This window comes from Hibiscus syriacus, unplaced genomic scaffold, assembly GCF_006381635.1.
Source record: "Hibiscus syriacus cultivar Baekdansim isolate YM2019G1 unplaced genomic scaffold, ASM638163v2 tig00003041_pilon, whole genome shotgun sequence".
In the NCBI taxonomy this organism is placed as follows: Eukaryota; Viridiplantae; Streptophyta; class Magnoliopsida; order Malvales; family Malvaceae; genus Hibiscus; species Hibiscus syriacus.
In genome coordinates, this window is record NW_024061960.1 from 2,811,517 (window position 1) to 2,829,054 (window position 17,538).

The 17,538-nt window shown below is 33.2% G+C and overlaps 1 protein-coding gene across 1 annotated transcript; it reads left to right on the forward strand.

Annotated features, from left to right (window-relative positions):
- Positions 1-5,774: 5,774 nt before the first annotated feature.
- Positions 5,775-6,577, forward strand: LOC120166697. The gene is made up of 2 exons (XM_039175931.1): positions 5,775-6,093; positions 6,214-6,577. Exons 1-2 carry the CDS (start codon positions 5,827-5,829, stop codon positions 6,382-6,384), a joined length of 438 nt encoding a protein of 145 aa, XP_039031862.1. The 5' UTR covers positions 5,775-5,826; the 3' UTR covers positions 6,385-6,577.
- Positions 6,578-17,538: the final 10,961 nt, after the last annotated feature.

Genomic DNA, 17,538 nt, shown 5'->3' on the forward strand with positions numbered 1-17,538 from the left:
TTAAATGAATAGCAGAACATATCAAATCTGACTTACCCAGAAGTTGCAGTGGAACGAATTTCACATGGAAAAATTGGTTGCCTTGGGACGAAAACTGATGTCTTTAGTCTTTGTCCTACTTTTGTGGTACAACAGTAGATAAAGAGGGGCAGCTGTAGATACCCGTTTTATCCGGGATTTTTATTTTATTTATTTGTTTATTTTTTATTTTTATATTATTAAATATTAATTAATTGTATTTTATTTTTGTAGGTTATTACAAATATACCCAATTTGGGTCCAAATCCCAAGCTATGTTACAAGACCTATTATTCCTTGACCCAAAACGAAAACTGATGTCTTTAGTCTTTGTCCTACTTTTGTGGTACAACAGTAGATAAAGAGGGGCAGCTGTAGATACCCGTTTTATCCGGGATTTTTATTTTATTTTATTTTGTTATTTTTATTTTTATAATTATTAAATATTAATTTAATTGTTATTTTATTATTTTGTAGGTTATTACAAATATACCCAATTTGGGTCCAAATCCCAAGCTATGTTACAAGACCTATTATTCCTTGACCCAAAACCAGTTGAAGACCTATCTCAAGCCCAATGGTCATTAGCAGCTGCATGCAAAAAGAAGAAGAAAAATTGAGGTCGGTTTTTAGCAGTTAAATAACCATATAGTGGGGGTTAACAAGCGGGAAAGGATGAGAGATATATCAACAATTCACCAGAAGAAAGGGGGACGGTTAACCGAGAGAACGAGGAGAACTAGAGAGCACAGACATAAATGGAAAAAAATGAGAGATATCAGCAAACCATTGCCATTACGAGTATGAGGGAGACTATTTTTATTTGTTTTTTTTCCTACACAATAGAGTAAGAACCATTTTCATATTCAGTAACTATTCATATTTCAAAGGCACTATTTTCTAACCATTTATAAATGCTCGAACCCAATAAAATGAAAGAGTAGGGAAAGGTTATTTACCCTTTAATCTTAGAGACCATTCACTTGTGTCATCGGGATTGAGGGAGGAGTAGTCGAATTTTAGGGACTTACGTTTAGAGTTCACGTTGGTTTAGGCTTTCTAAAGTCTGACCACCACTGTTGGTGGTCGGGGAAGGGTCGATTGTGGTGTTGTAGTGAGTTCATGGCTCTCAATCGAGGAGGATAGAGGCATTTTTTTGGTTCTTTAGGTATTTGGGTTGTATTCATTGCTTGTTTTAGTACCGTCCGAGGGGTTAAGTGTCACCATAGAAGCGATAGCCGACAGTGTTTAGTTGTGGGTTGGCGAGAACGACGCTATGAGAGAGGGGAAGTGTGAGACGGCCGGTGGTCGTGCGCGAGAGGTATGAGAGAGAGAGTGGTAACGAGTTACGAACGGAAGAGTGACTTAGATGGGGTTTCGACCGAGCATGGAAGAGGATGGAAAGGGGCTGAGCAGCTGTGTGGGTGTTGCCTGCGTGAGGTTAGTTTAGGCTTAATTAAGTTTAGGTTTTATATTAAATGTTTTGGGTAAATTAAGTTTTAGTCATTGAAGCCAAATGGTAAATTAGATTCCAATTCTCCATGTTTAAGCGATTTTTACATTTTAGTTACCTTTAGGACTGCATTCGAATTTGACCTTTTGTGTTTATCCTAATTTCGTTATTTTCCCATTTTTAGTTTTATTTATAATTTTGTTGGGTTATTTACGTGTAGATCATTTGTTTATGCATGTGTTTTTATTTAATTCCCTGGTTTATTTTTTATTTGTATGTTGAATTTTACATTTATTTAAATTTAGTCATTTTTTAATACGTATATATATATATATTTTAAAATTTATAGTTTAGCATGTCATGTTTTTATTTTTTATATTTAAGTCACATTTGTACATTATAGGTTAGTATGCATGGTTTATAATTTTAAATTTAGAAACATATGCGTATAATTTTTGTATTAGAATGTCACATTGTATGATGTTTTTAATCATAATATTTGTTTAATTAATTTTTGCATGATATTCTTTTTGCATAATTTGTATGTTACCCTCATATGCATAGCTTAACCCCTATCACATAATTGAATTAAGGGTAATACCCTTTTAATTTAAAATTATCATGAGTGGCTTGTCTTAACTCATTAGAGGGCCGTTTTAACGATTTTAAATTAAAAGTGTATCCCAAAAGTTAAACCTAAAATATTGATTCATCACTTAAAAATTGGGAATGAAAGAAAAGGAAATGTTCGGTTATTTAAATTTTTCAAGAAAATATTGTTACAACTCATCTAAGATATGGTCTTGATATTTTTAAATAATCGAACATTCTTTATCTTTCTAAAACGACTCGGTAATTTTAATTTAATTTATTTGGGTGCTTTTGAATATTATTAAATTCACATCTTTGTTTTATGGGATCAAAAATCAAATTAAGTTGGAATTTGTAGAGTTCATTGCAAATAAGTTAATTAATCGACTAGGTACCGATTTAGGGCGCTGTGGGGGTGTCAATCCTTCTCCACTTGTAACCAACTCTCGAACTCATTTTCTGGTAACGCAGACCTCAATTTGTTGTTTTAATTAAAATTACTTTTTATTTAAAATGACAAAACGTTTTTTGGGTGCCCAATCACACCCTAATCAATTATTGGTGGCAACTCCTCAAACCGTATTTTTCTATCGTAAAGGAAATCTCGAATTTTTTGAAAGGAGAGGTTTTTTAAATCACATTTATTTTTTAATTAAAAATTAATCAAGAGAGAATTAAAAATATGCGATTTTTTTAAAATCTCACCTTTTAAGAAAAAAACGTTTCCACAACTTCAATTGTAGTTAGACCAAAATTTTGAGAACATAAACTTATCATTCTTTAGTTCGACCCCTACTTGATTACATGTTTAATAATTTTTTATATTTTTTAAATTTAAATATTTATTTTTACATGAACCAAAATACTATTAAACTAAAATTATATTGAATATATAAATTTTAATAGGGGTCGGGGGCCCTTGGGCCCTAAGGGAGCTCCGTCCCTACATACGATATACTTGAACCCGAAACTTCTAAAGATAAAAATCATCTATTTAACTATTAAAATTATTTGATTCGTGGAAACAAACTTGCTTATATAGTATAAAAAGGCTTTTTTTTAGGACAGTCACTTGGGGTACAAGTTAAATCACCACTCTTCGCTCCATTATCATCACGCACTAAAAAACACAGCTCAAATAGTATAGTATAGCCATGGTGACGTGTAGGTTTTTTCCTGTAGTTTTGCTCTTCTCTCTCGTGGTTTCTTTCGGCTTGCTTTGCTCCGCCGCTGATCCTTCTGGCAGAAGAGACGAGGAGGATCCATCTTAGGAGAGGTTTAAGCAAGAACAAAGGGAGAAATAAGAGGAGGAACGGTGGAACCACCGTGATTTGAACCCCAAATATCCTCAGATGAGGTTTGAGGAGTTCCGGGAACGGTGCTATCAGGAAGGACAAAGGCAACAGCCACAATGCCAACAACAATTCCAGAGAGAATTCCAGGAACTCTAGGAATGTCAACATAGTTGCCAACAGGAAGAACAAAGGACTGAAATGAAGCAGCAGTGTTTGAGACAATTCTGGGAGAAGCTCGATGAACACACATTGAGAAAAGAGGTTAGGCGTCAATATACATTAAATAATGTTATTAGCCTAACATTAAAAACAAAGTGACATGGTTTGGTGGTTAGGTGTCAAGGCTTTCAATCCTTAGACCCAGGTTCAAATCCCATGAATTGCAAAATTTTGTGAAAGTTTAATCCCTCCTTTCTTAATTTAATAAAAAAACCAATATGTCAGTAGCAACATATGATTGGTTGCTATTAATTTAATAAAAAATAATTATTTATTATTATTTAATTTTAAAAAAATATTGATGTGGCATCTCACGTGGACATGCATCAGCTTTTAGTCTACATGGATTTGCCATGTCATCATCTACTATGATATGGACATGCCATGTCAGCATTTCCCTTTACATGTTCTTGCTGAGTTAGCTTTAGGCGTTGACCTCCAGTTTAGTAACGGTTTTCTTCTAACGAGGGTGTTTTTTGACCCAAAATGAAACATGGAGAGGTCAAATGTTCCAAAAAAACAATAGGAGCAAAATTACATATATTGCCAAACTTTAGGAGTATTTGTTTCATTATGTCTTTAGCATAAATGGTCAACTATAAACCAAGAAGCGGTTAAGTCCTTGGTCTCCATGTCCAAAAACTTATGTAAAACGGAGACATAGCAGAGACAAGGCTATTCTGAATATCTAGTGGAAGGCCTTTGCACCTTTGTATTATATATTTAATTATATAAATGATCAAACACATCACTGGTAGAATGCTTCATAATTATTTTATTGAAAAATCAATGTTATAGTTTGGTTTACTATCCTTTATTCATTTTCCTTTTTGCTTCTTAATTTTACAATTTTCTACCCAGATGAAGTCACTAAGATTTGGTCTTAAGGGTTCTGCTGAGTATTAAGACTTGTATATGATCCAATGGTAACTACATTACTGTGATCAATTGTAATGTATACCTAATTTTGCCACCTGCTTTTGCACTTGGTCTCAGTTAATAAGATCAATAGTAATGATATGTTGATTGATTCTCTCTACATTAATTATCATTATATTTCTAGGTATGTTGTTGATTCTGGTTACGTGAAGCAACATCAATACAACGCAGCAACTGGAATGTACTCCCTTGATGTTCAAATTAGCAAGTAAGTCGATGACTTGATGTTTCTTTCAGCTTTTGCAAGATATTGAATCTTTGGTTTAACTGCAGCTGAGTCATTCGAAGATGCTTTAAAGCAACTGCATCTGATTGATGCCATTGATGAAAATGGATCGAATACAAGTATTGGGCGAACAATGGCTGGTAAGGATTCAACTTGCTTTCCAAGTATTACCATGCTAACCAGTTACCGTCAGTTGATAAATGCATGGATTAATTGGTAGCTGTTGCTGTCATGTTTATGATAACTATGGATTTGCAACCATCTGAAACTGGGACCTTGGAAGTTATGAATTTGTTTTGATAAGTTGCTATTCTTTGTGGCGTTTATCATAGCTACTACTCATGCTCAAAATACTTTTATTAGAGCTTTTTTTTTCCTTGGAAAACTGCTTTATTTTGCATATGCGCCCACTGCTCACCGCACAGCTTTGTATTTGTCTACAGAGCTCCCATTGCATACAACTTTGTAGCTGTTGTATTCCAACTGTGCAACTAGTGGGATGAACCATCAGCAACGTTGTATTTGTCTACTGATCTATGAATGCGGGGGTGAAAACGATTACAATATTGGTTGGTCCAAGGATTATGACTTGCAGGTATTCTTCCAATTTAGAAAACATGCATTTGGAAACTGTAAATTGGAAAATATGGTTTACGAAAATCAAAACAATAGCATTTTGTCATTCCATATTTTACACGTGGTTGTAACTATAATTATTTTACAGTTGAAAACTGTAAATATGGGATATTAACATCCTATATTTTTCAATTTTTTATACTTTAATTATTTTACAGTTTACCATTAAACTGTAAATATTTTGTTTAATGGTAATTAAACAATGAACTAATTAGACAAAATGCTAATATATTTACACAGCATTTTATATTTAAAAAAGAGTATTATAGTTACAACAACCACATGATAAATAATTAAAGTAAAACCAACATGTGAGAAATATAGTTATAACAACTATTTGTCATCTACTGGGCTGGAAATTAGTCTATATATATATGGGTTTGTAGTAGACCACTACACAACCAAACCAATAGCATAAGGTACTTGCAAATATCAAACTAAGAGAAGACATGGCTGCTCCAAGCAAGGTTGGTCCTGCAATATCTACAGAGGTGTATCTGAACAATCAAACCGATCAAGATTTTAGCACGTTCGACAAGAAAGATTGGTATGGATCCGGAAATCAGCCGCTAAATGTTCCGGCGCATCAGACACGGTATTTTCAACACTTGGCTGATTCCAATGTCGGATCCTCCATCGGCGGAACTGTGTTTGTTATCAAACAAAACATTAAGTGGGTTGTTGCCTGGAGGAATGGGGTAAATGAAGTGAATAAGGTATGCATTTTTTATACCAAACTCGTATTTAAGATCCAATCTGTTGTTTCTTATTCTTTGTTATTAGTAACGAAATAAATCAACCAAATTTCACATAAATTAAATCTCTTCCAACTGCAGGTCTATACTGAGATTACTACTGACAGCCCTATTAATTGGGACAACATCAATGTACAACTGAAAAAGGCTACCAACAGTGCTGCAGCGAGTAATCTCGGATTCAAGTCGAGTCTTGAAATTGATCCAACCAGCGTTAAGCCAAACCTGGATGCAAAACTCGAGGAAGCTTGATCTCCTTCTGTCTTGGTTAAAAATGATGCTTTGTATGCACTACTAATATCAAAATAAGGGAAGTTGGGTAATAAATGACTTGTGTTCAAGTCTTCCTCCAACAACCCCTTCCCCTTTATTAAGTCTTTCAATGTCTAATGTAATTTAAGTCATGTATGGTCCTTTTTTATGCATAATAGAAAGGTCTTTTTATTATGTCACCGTTATTTTTTTAGTCTCTAAATCAAATTTTAGCTTAATTATTTGAAGTAAAAATGAATTTCGTTTATGTTTCTTCGCCTCGAAAAAGTCAGATAAACTAATTTAGAATTTCTCGAGCTACATGATAGTACATTTTTTTGGGACTATATATGTTAGTACACATTTTAAGCCTAAATAAGAATTATATTAAGATTTATGTAAATATATATAACTAAATACTTTAAAATTAACACAATAAAAATAACAAAGGGTATCCTACATGGTGGGGTAAAAAGACCTCAGTCAAAAAATAATCATACCCTCGTGGAAAAGATTTACCCAATCGATCATTTATAGTTAAAATGTAATCATTCAAGTCACTTCATTGAGATTGATCATATTGATTGTTACTTTTTTTTTTCTCATGACAAACAAATCTATAATAATTCCATGTTTCATTCGTGTAGAAGGGATTAATTGATTATTATTTTCATATTGGATTTGGTTAACAATAATTGTAATTTTACCAATATCTGCAGGCTCTTTAATTTTCTTTCTTCCTCATAGAGGAAATAAGTTAATTAAGTGGTATACCATGTGTATATGCATATTTGAACTCCTTCTAACAACCTATGCATTTTGTTATCATTTCCGATTGGACGGTCCATTAATCCAGCTAGCAGAAGATTATAAATGGATAATTTTTTTTTATTTTTACTGGAGATTGGGAATAGATGGACTTTCTATAGGGCCCATTTTACTGACAGGATTTATCACCACTACAAGAAGCTGTGGATACACTTCTTGATAATGGAATCCGCGAACAACCAATGAGGGACGGACATAATAAGGTTTACAAATCGTTTTCAGATGTAATTGAAGGCAAATAGGGAAGATTTTGCGAGACTTTGCTTGGCAAACGAGTCGATTATTCAGGACGTTCTGTCATTGTTGTTGGCCCCTCACTTTCATTACATTCGCTGTGGATTGCCTCGCGAAATAGCAATAGAGTTTTTCCAGACATTTGTAATTCGCGGTCTAATTAGACAACATCTTGCTCTAAACATAGGAGTTGCTAAGAGTAAAATTCGGGAAAAAGGGCCGATTGTATGGGAAATACTACAAGAAGTTATGTAGGGACATCCTGTATTGCTGAATAGAGCGCCTACTCTGCATAGATTAGGTATATAGGCATTCCAACCTATTTTTGTGGAAGGATGCGCGATTTGTTTACATTCATTAGCTTGTAAGGGATTCAATGCAGACTTTGATGGGGATCAAATGGATGTTCATGTACCTTTATCTTTAGAGGCGCAAGCAGAGGCTCGTTTACTTATGTTTTCTTATATGAATCTCTTGTCTCCAGCCATTGGGGATCCCATTTTCGTACAGACTCAAGATATGCTTATTGGGATACGGTGAGCGTAGATTGAACACCTTACAATTGTCACTTTATAACCTTCACTCACCTAGGGGCAAGTGTTACTACCTGCGAACCTCTAGTTCCACAAAACTCTGGGTGTGCGAACGTACTACTTGTGCGAACATTTATGTATGCAAATGCGAGCTCTAGAAATGCATATATGCGGAGCGTACCCACGAACAACAAGTAATTACCACGTGTCGTTTACTTGCTATCCTACGAATACATCTTGTGTATGATCACCAAGGACCAAGTGTTGATACATGTGGTCTCTCTTGATGATAAATTAGTCTAAATCATTACTTCTTAGGACATCCAATCAATACCAATGCCATGACAACTCTTGAGTCTTGATCAAATGAAAAATTATTATTATTATTATAATTAATATTATTATTATTATATATCATAGATGGTTATAGAAAGTCATCAACTTGACTCGAAAATTTTCAAATAAAGATTGAATTATAAAATAAGACTCATCAACTCGATTAACTCAAAACTTTTAGTAATTAATGGATTGGTTTTAAGTTTGAGTTGTATCCTTCACCTCTGCATGATATATGCATATCACAAATGAAAAAATATGAAGAAATATATATGTATGTCGTATATGGTTATAGAAAGTTATTTAAATTAAAATCCATTAATACCATAATATTATAAATAAGGCATAATTATAAAATTACCCTCTCATATTTGCATAAATGATTATTTTGCACCGTATTCTTTTTTTTTAGCATTTTACCCTCTAATATTTTAATTTTTGGTCAAAACAAATCTTTTTTTATGGAAATTGTTAATTAACTAACAATCAATTCATATTACTGACGTAATATTTTCACATGTGTTCAATTGCTGATGTGTGACATGTCATATTATCACTTTTAGTGACGTAACATATGTTATGCCATCATTTTGGGTGGTGTAACACATGTCACGTCAACAACATGAGTTAAGCATTAGTTAAATAATGATTTTCGTTAAACATTGTTTGTTTTAGATCAAAAATTAAAACGTCAGGATAAAATGCTTCAAAAAAAGGGGAGACAAAGTGATATTTTGTACAAACATTGTGAGTATTTTAATCATTATGCCTATAAATATTTGTAATTAAATTTAAATAAAAACTCAAACAACTCGATTAAAATTAAAAAAATTCAAATAAAACTAAACTCCTGAACTCGATTAGCACAAAATATTTTAACTCCTAACCAATTTTTTTAACTTTATTCAACTCCACTGTACCAAATATCTACTCCTACCAACATTGTTCATTTATTGACACGTGTTCTGGGCTCGTTCAGTTAAAAGCTTGGGTTTTTAGTACACTCTTGGTTGCCCCGCAAAACCGACACCAAGCCCAACTATGTTCCAATCCTTAGAATGAAAACCAATTATGTTCACTACTTCGGTTAATTACTATAAGTCCCTCTATTATATGAAAATTCTATTTCAATCTTTCTACTGTTAAAAAGGATATTTTAGTTATTACATATTTATAAATTAACCAAATCGATAATTCTATAAAAATAGTTTAATCCATATATCTCTCAAGTCCCGTCTTTTCTTCATTTTATACAAACCCTAATTATTTTCATTACTTCTTTTTCTTGGTCATCATCGATGACTCTTCAACACTTAACAAATTTCGCACAAGACAACAGGTTATGTGACTAGTATACTTTGTAATCCTGAGAGTTGGCTTCCATATAACTGTTAAAAGTATACGCTAGCAGTTCAAAATTTGAAGTAAAGCAAATATGTTAAGTGTTGACGGGATATCTCTGAGAGTTAGTTATATAGGAGAGATCATGGGAAATATAACTAACTCTCATGGATGTTTTATATTTAAAGTGTTGGCATCCATATTTTAAGAGTATATGCCAGATTGAGCTGTGTGAAGCAACGAGGTTTTTTATTCTGTTGCTTATATGTTGTTGGGTTTAGGTTCCTTGTGGCCATCTTATTTTGGGTTATTTAGTGTGTTGAACTCATGTTATGTTTTTGTTATGCTTTGACTCGTTCATGTTGCATTTTTTTCCTCCATTTAAGATTAGGGAGGTTTTTTAACGAGACCCATGTTCGAGTCTTATTTTTATGTTTTGCAAAGTATAGAATACAAAACTCCATTTAAAAAAACATTCTAATAGTGATTTTAAAAAACAATCAAAAGCAATAAGGCATGGCAATCAAAGACATAGATAGTGTAACGCATCTTCCTCGACCTGGACATTCGATCAGATAAATAATGTCATATTCTGATCATATACAAAATCAGTAAAATAAATAAATTCGAAACAAGTATCATAAAGGAACAAGGACCAAATTACAAATGTTGCAAAAGTTCAAGGGCATAGTCAAGTTTAAATTTTAACACAAAGTGTAATTAGGTATCCATATAGGGGATCTTACAAATAAAACTAAGAAACATAGTATTAAATAAATCTCGAAATGCTTGAAGAAATCCACGATAGAATTGATAGTTGAATATTTTGGAAACATAGAAAGTTGAAATAACCCTAAACCTAAAACTTAAGGGAGCACACTTTTTTATTAGACTATGATGATTATAAGATAGTATATGTTCAAAAAACTCTTAACCATTTGACCATGAATGTGCAAACACTCCTACATACGATTAGGGACGGAGCTAGAATTAAATATTGGCAGGGGCCGGAATATTGGACTATTTAAGAAAAATATAAAGACTTATTAGGTATTTAAACTTGAAATTCATCATGAACCAAGCGACCTTAGTGATTAAGGGATTGTTATTATCCTTGAGGTCCCGAGTTCAAGCACTTATGTAGGGGTATGAGCGTTCATTGTCAAATAGTTGAAAGTCTTTGTAGATATATTACCTTGTATTCACCCTAAATTAAAGAAAAAAAAAACTCAAAACTCAAAAGACAACTTATAATTTGTCTAATATTTAAACTTACAATGACTTCAATTATAATTAGACCAAAGTTTTGAGAACATAGACTTATCATTCTTTAGTTCGACCCCTACTTGATTACATGTTTAATATATTTTTTTATATTTTTAAAATTATTGAGTTAATCGATCGACGGAATCGGCCAAGAGGGGGGTGAATTGGCAATTAAAAATTTCGTGGAAGCTTTTGCAGAAAAATTGAAAGTAATTGCATAGCGATTTACAGTGGTTCGACTTTCTCAAACAAAGTCTACGTCCACTACCTTAGCTATCCACACTAAGGATTTTCCAACAAATTCACTAATTTGTTCTTTCTTTTGAGGCCAAAGAGATAACCTTACAAAATCCCTCAAGAGTATACCCCAACTCTTGAGAACACTCTTTTTCCCAAAGAGAAGATTACAAATTTGCAAACTTACAAGAAAACCTCACAAGGTAAGATGTTTGCACAATTCTAGAACAAGAAAAGAACACTCAAAGATAATTACAAATGAGCACAAATGGTGTTCTTGAAAGCAAAATGAATATTGAAAGGAAAATTGGCTTGATTTGCACAAACTTGGTGTTTGATGCTTTCTCTCTTGTTTCTCTATGATTTCTTGTTGATCAAGGGCTTCAGAACTTGTTTAAATACACCTTGAATCTCTTCTAAACGTTGGGGATGATTAGTGAAGATCATATAGCCGTTTTAGTGTGAAAACAATTAATAAAACAGTTTGGAGCGTGGGGGGAATCGGTACCCCCTATGGGGAATCGGTTCCCTAAGTGTAAAATTCAAATATTTCGACCGTTGAACAGGGGGGGAATCGGTACCCCCTATGGGGGAATCGGTTCCCTCCGAGCATTCTGGAAATCTCGGAGCCAAACCATTCAAGGGGGAATCGGTACCCCCTTGGGGGGGAATCGGTTCCCTCTAAGCAATCTGGAATTTTTGGCTTTGAAATGGTTCGAAATACTTTGTAAAATTATTTTGAAATTGTTTTAAGATTAAAACTTAATTTTACACTTAAGTAAGGATTAAAAATGATTTTTGAAATATTTGGAGTAATGTTTTGATATTCGAATAATTATATCGAAACTACTTAGAAAATCATTTGGAAAATCTTAAAATTCATTTAACTTAATTTGTTATATCAAAATATTAAAATGTTTTCAACAATCTCCCCCTTTTTGATATAACAAAACATTTTAGTAATTTTAAGATTTTGAAATCAAGTTTTGAAATTACTCCCCCTTACTTTAACACTTTTCCCATTTATCATTTTAAAAACACACTTAAAACACACTTCTCCCCCCTTTTTGTTAAATCAAAAAGATTCAAATAATTGTGAAAAATATTAAGCCAATTGATTAGGTATATGTATGCATAAGCTGCTAAGATCACAATTAAGAGAAACGTTAGCCATTAGTTCCATAATCAATATTCATAAACAATGTGATATGGTAAAATTGGTCATATTGCTAATAATGATGTAAATGATGCAATAATAAATAAATCACACCAAACATATAAGTTCAAACCATCCATAAATCCAAACAAATTCACAATCCTCAAATTCAAACATCCCAAAATATTCAAAATGTTAAAACAATAAGTTTGGAAAACAATGTAAAACATAGAATCAAACATCCGTAGGAGGATCGGGAGGAGGAAAACGAGCTCGCATAGTGGCCATTTCGTTAGTGAGGTCATTAATACATGCGTTGGTTGCTTCATTATTTGCACGCATTTCCCGAAGAATTTCTAATTGTTGAGCTCCCATTGTGGATAAATGGGACTCTATAGAAATAAAGCGCGAATCCATGGTCGCATATCGGTAATCAAATGTCTCCATAAAAGATTGAAAATATGGAGGCATTTGAGTCGATTGTTGTGCTTGCTCTTCGGGCTGCTCCTCGGCCTGCTCAGGTTCACCTTCATCGATGTCTCGTATTAGTTGCTCAAGCTCGAGATCTTCGTCAGCTTCGGGTGGAGCTCGTGAAGAACTAGCTCCCGGAGTAGTTGCAGAAGATCGAACCCATTCCCCGGTTTCCTTATCCTTAATCCATCCCGCTCTCGTTAAGGAAAGAAGGTTAATTTGTTTCTTAAGAGGAAAAACGGCATCCAGACTGACTCGAAGCCCAGCTTTGGAAAATAGATTACTCAAAATACAACCGTAAACAAGAGATGAACAAAGTTTTTTATTAGGAACAAGATTTACGGTTTCAACAATTTCAGCAAAAATAATCTGAGGTAGGTTGATTTTAATATTGTTTTCGAAACAATGTAACCACCAAAGATCTAAGGCTCTAAGAGTAGAATAACGACCTCCAGATGGTCGAAACCACCAAGAAATCATTAGATGAAGAAAACGTTCATGAAGGTCTAGGACACTTGCACTATCCCTTCTTTTATAACGAGATCCTAAAACCTGTTTTTCATTTGAAATCCCTTCATTATCTAATCTGAATGTATTGGCTATGTAAGCCGAGTCAATATATAAGAATTGTCCTAGAAGGTAGGAACAAATTCCTATGGTTTCGGTTTCAGTTTGGTCTTTAACACAAACGGCATTAGAATAGAAAATACGAACAAGTTGATGGTAAACGATGGGTTCAAGGTCAAAGAGTTTATCAAATTTCCACTCTTGTAAAAGAGGAAGATATTTAAAATTGATAGCTAACATAGCTTGACGAGAAGGAATACGTTCTTCCCGGATTTTGTAAGAGTCGAAATATTGATAATACCAAAAACGATGATTTTTAGGACCATGATGATTGAAACACGAATTTTGGATAGTCAAATTAGGATCAATAGGATTAGGATTAGAAATTGGAATAGGTGGAGGATTTGGAGGTGGATTTGGTTGTCGATGTGAACGACTAGATGAAGACCTAGCACGTTTAGGATTAGACATGGTGAAGGAAATCAGAATAGATTGAATAACCTGCAAATTTAAAAACAAATGTATGCAATTCAATTAATCCCAAAACTCAAATGAGTCCTCAATATTTCAAGGTTCTCTAAATCAATCCTAATGGGCAAAGTTTTTGAAAAACTTTTGAAAAATATGGTTTTGAGAAATAATATATGTATAGTTTTTATAACAACAACATAATTTAATCAAAACACAATAATTTGAAAATTAACATTTTTTTTATTTCAAAAAATTAAAAATTTTAGAAAATTCTTGTGTTTTTGATGAAATTAGTTGTAACATCTAGTTTCTAATCACTAAATAATCAATGCCCGATCACTATTTCAACCTAGAACTAATTAAAACTAATCCTATGTTCAAAAACAATGAAATAGAGAGTTTAGAAAAATTTACCTTGAAATATGAAGATTGAGGGGATTTAGATGTTGTTTGCACGATTTTAATGATTTCAATAGGTTTAGAAGATGATATTTGAAGCAAATTCCGATTAATATCGTTGATTTGAGGTAACAATGGAGATTTGAGAGATTTAGAGATGAAGAATGGCAGAAGAAGAAGAAAAGGAGGGTTTTTGCGTGTTTTGAAGGGTTCTGCCCGATTTTAACAGAACCCCAGGGGGGTATCGATTCCCCTGTGGGGGGAATCGATTCCCCTTCAAAGGGGGAATCGGTTCCCTCATGGGGGGATCGATTCCCTCTGCACCAAAATGCTAAAATCCGACTTTTAAGCACATAAAATGCTAAATTAATCTTCTCTAGTGGTATAGGCAACTCATATATTGAAAAATAATTATATTCAAACAATTAAATTAATCTTTAAATATTATTTGAACATACAATTAATTTTCACTAAGAATCATAAACTCCCCCTAACTAATAGCAAGAATGCAATCAAAAATTATTATTATAAGCATTTTTCAGTATTTATTAAAAGTGCTAAATTATTTTAAACACTAAGTGAAGATAGGTTAGTTAAACCTAATTCTCTTCTAAGTGTCCAAAACCTTTCCTTGTCTAAGGGTTTTGTAAAGATATCCGCTAATTGATGCAAAGTATCAACATATTCTAAAACTACATCTTCCTTAGTGACATGGTCTCTAATGAAGTGATGTCTTATTTTAATGTGCTTAGTTCTAGAGTGTTGGATGGGATTTTTAGTGAGACAAATAGCACTAGTATTGTCACACTTGATAGGAATGGTACCTACTTCAATTCCATAATCAAAAAGTTGTTGTTTCATCCATAAAACTTGTGCACAACAACTACCGGCTGAAATGTATTCCTCTTCAGTGGTAGATAATGCAACACAATTTTGTTTCTTTGAAAACCAAGAAATCAGCATATTTCCAAGGAATTGGCAAGTACCGGAGGTGCTTTTCCTATCTAATTTGCATCCTCCATATTCCGCATCAGAAAAGGCATGCAAGCTAAAGCTAGAGTCTCTAGGATACCAAAGTCCTAAACTAGGAGTGTCCTTAAGGTATCTAAAGATTCTCTTAACAACTAGTAAATGTGATTCTTTAGGACATGATTGAAACCTAGCACACAAGCAAACACTAAACATAATATCCGGTCTACTTGCGGTTAGATAAAGCAAAGAGCCAATCATTGACCTATATAATTTAATATCTACACATTTACCTCCTTCATCTAAGTCAAGCTTTGTTGAGGAGCTCATTGGAGTGTTATGAGGTTTCCCATTTTCCAGTCCAAACTTCTTGAGCATATCTTTGACGTACTTAGCTTGATTAATGAAGATGCCATCTTTTCTTTGCTTGATTTGGAGTCCCAAGAAAAATGAGAGCTCCCCCATCATGCTCATCTCAAACTCACTTTGCATTAGCTTAGAAAATTCTTGGCAAAGAACATCATTAGTAGAACCAAATATTATATCATCAGCATAAATTTGAACTACTAATAAATCTTTACCTTTTCTCTTTAAAAACAATGTAGTGTCAACCTTTCCTTTTAAAAAACCTTTTTCATTTAAAAAATTTGACAATCTTTCATACCAAGCTCTAGGAGCTTGTTTTAAACCATAAAGAGCTTTTGTCAATTTTAAAACATGATCCGGAAAATTTGAATCTTCAAAACCTGGAGGTTGTTCCACGTACACTTCTTCTTTTATAAAACCATTTAAAAATGCACTTTTAACATCCATTTGATATAATTTAAATTCATTGAAACATGCAAATGCTAATAACATTCTAATTGCTTCCATCCTAGCTACGGGAGCGTATGTTTCATCATAGTCTATGCCCTCTTCTTGAGTATAGCCTTGAGCAACAAGTCTAGCCTGGTTCCTCACTATATTACCACTTTCATCAAGTTTATTTCTAAAAACCCATCTAGTACCTACAGTAGATTTATTACTAGGCCTTTCAACTAATGTCCATACTTTACTTCTCTCAAATTGATTTAATTCTTCTTGCATAGCCATAATCTAATGTTCATCTTTTAATGCTTCTTTGATGTTCTTAGGCTCTATGCATGAAATAAATGCAACATAATTACAGATATTTCTAAGAGAAGATCGAGTAGTTACCCCTTTTGATGGATCACCTATAATTTCACCATCCTTGACATAGTTGTACTCTCTTGGAAAAGATACTTCCCTTTCTTCACTGGTTGGATTCTCGAGGGGATCATGAGTTTCCTCATCTTTTGTTTCTTCCTTTGATGATGATTCTCCAACGTCATGTCTAACGTCATTTGCTTGTACAATACCTACATCATCATTAACAGAAGAATCCTTCCTCGGAAGGGGATTATCATCGAAAACAACATGTATAGACTCTTCTACAACTAAAGTTCTTTTATTAAATACACGATAAGCTTTAGAATTTAAGGAATAACCCAGAAAAATTGCTTCATCACTTTTAGCATCAAATTTGCCAAGGTTTTCTTTACCGTTGTTTAAAACAAAACATTTACATCCAAAAGGATGAAAATAACTAATGTTAGGCTTTTTTTTTTTTAGAATTTCATATGGTGTTTTCTTTAAAATTGGCCTAATCATTACTCGATTTACAACATAACAAGCAGTATTTGTGGCTTCCGCCCAAAAATATTTTGGCAAATTATTTTCACAAAGCATGGTTCTAGCCATTTCTTCTAAAGTTTGATTTTTCCTCTCAACAACTCCATTTTGTTGAGGGTTCTAGGTGCTGAAAAATTATGGCTAATACCATTAGAATTACAAAACTCAATAAATCCAAGATTTTCAAATTCAGTTCCATGATCACTTCTAACACTAGTGATAGAGTAACCTTTTTCATTTTGGATTATTTTTGAAAATGTGATGAAATTTTCTAATGCTTCATCTTTAGTACTTAAGAATAGAACCCAAGTGTATCTAGAATAGTCATCTACCAAGACAAATGCATAATGTTTTCCTCCCAAGCTAGTAGTTCTAGTTGGCCCAAAAAGATCTAAATGGATCAATTGTAATACTCTACTAGTTGATACATCATTAATAGATTTAAATGAAACTCGCTTTTGTTTTCCTTTAGCACATGCATCACAGATTTTATCATTATCAAATTTAAGCTTAGGCAACCCTCTTACTAAGTCTCCTTGAATTAACCGTTGCAAAACACTCATACTAGCATGACCTAGTCTCCTATGCCATAACCAACTATCATGCTCATCCTTAGCAACTAGGCATAAATTAGTCATATTAATAGAATCTAAA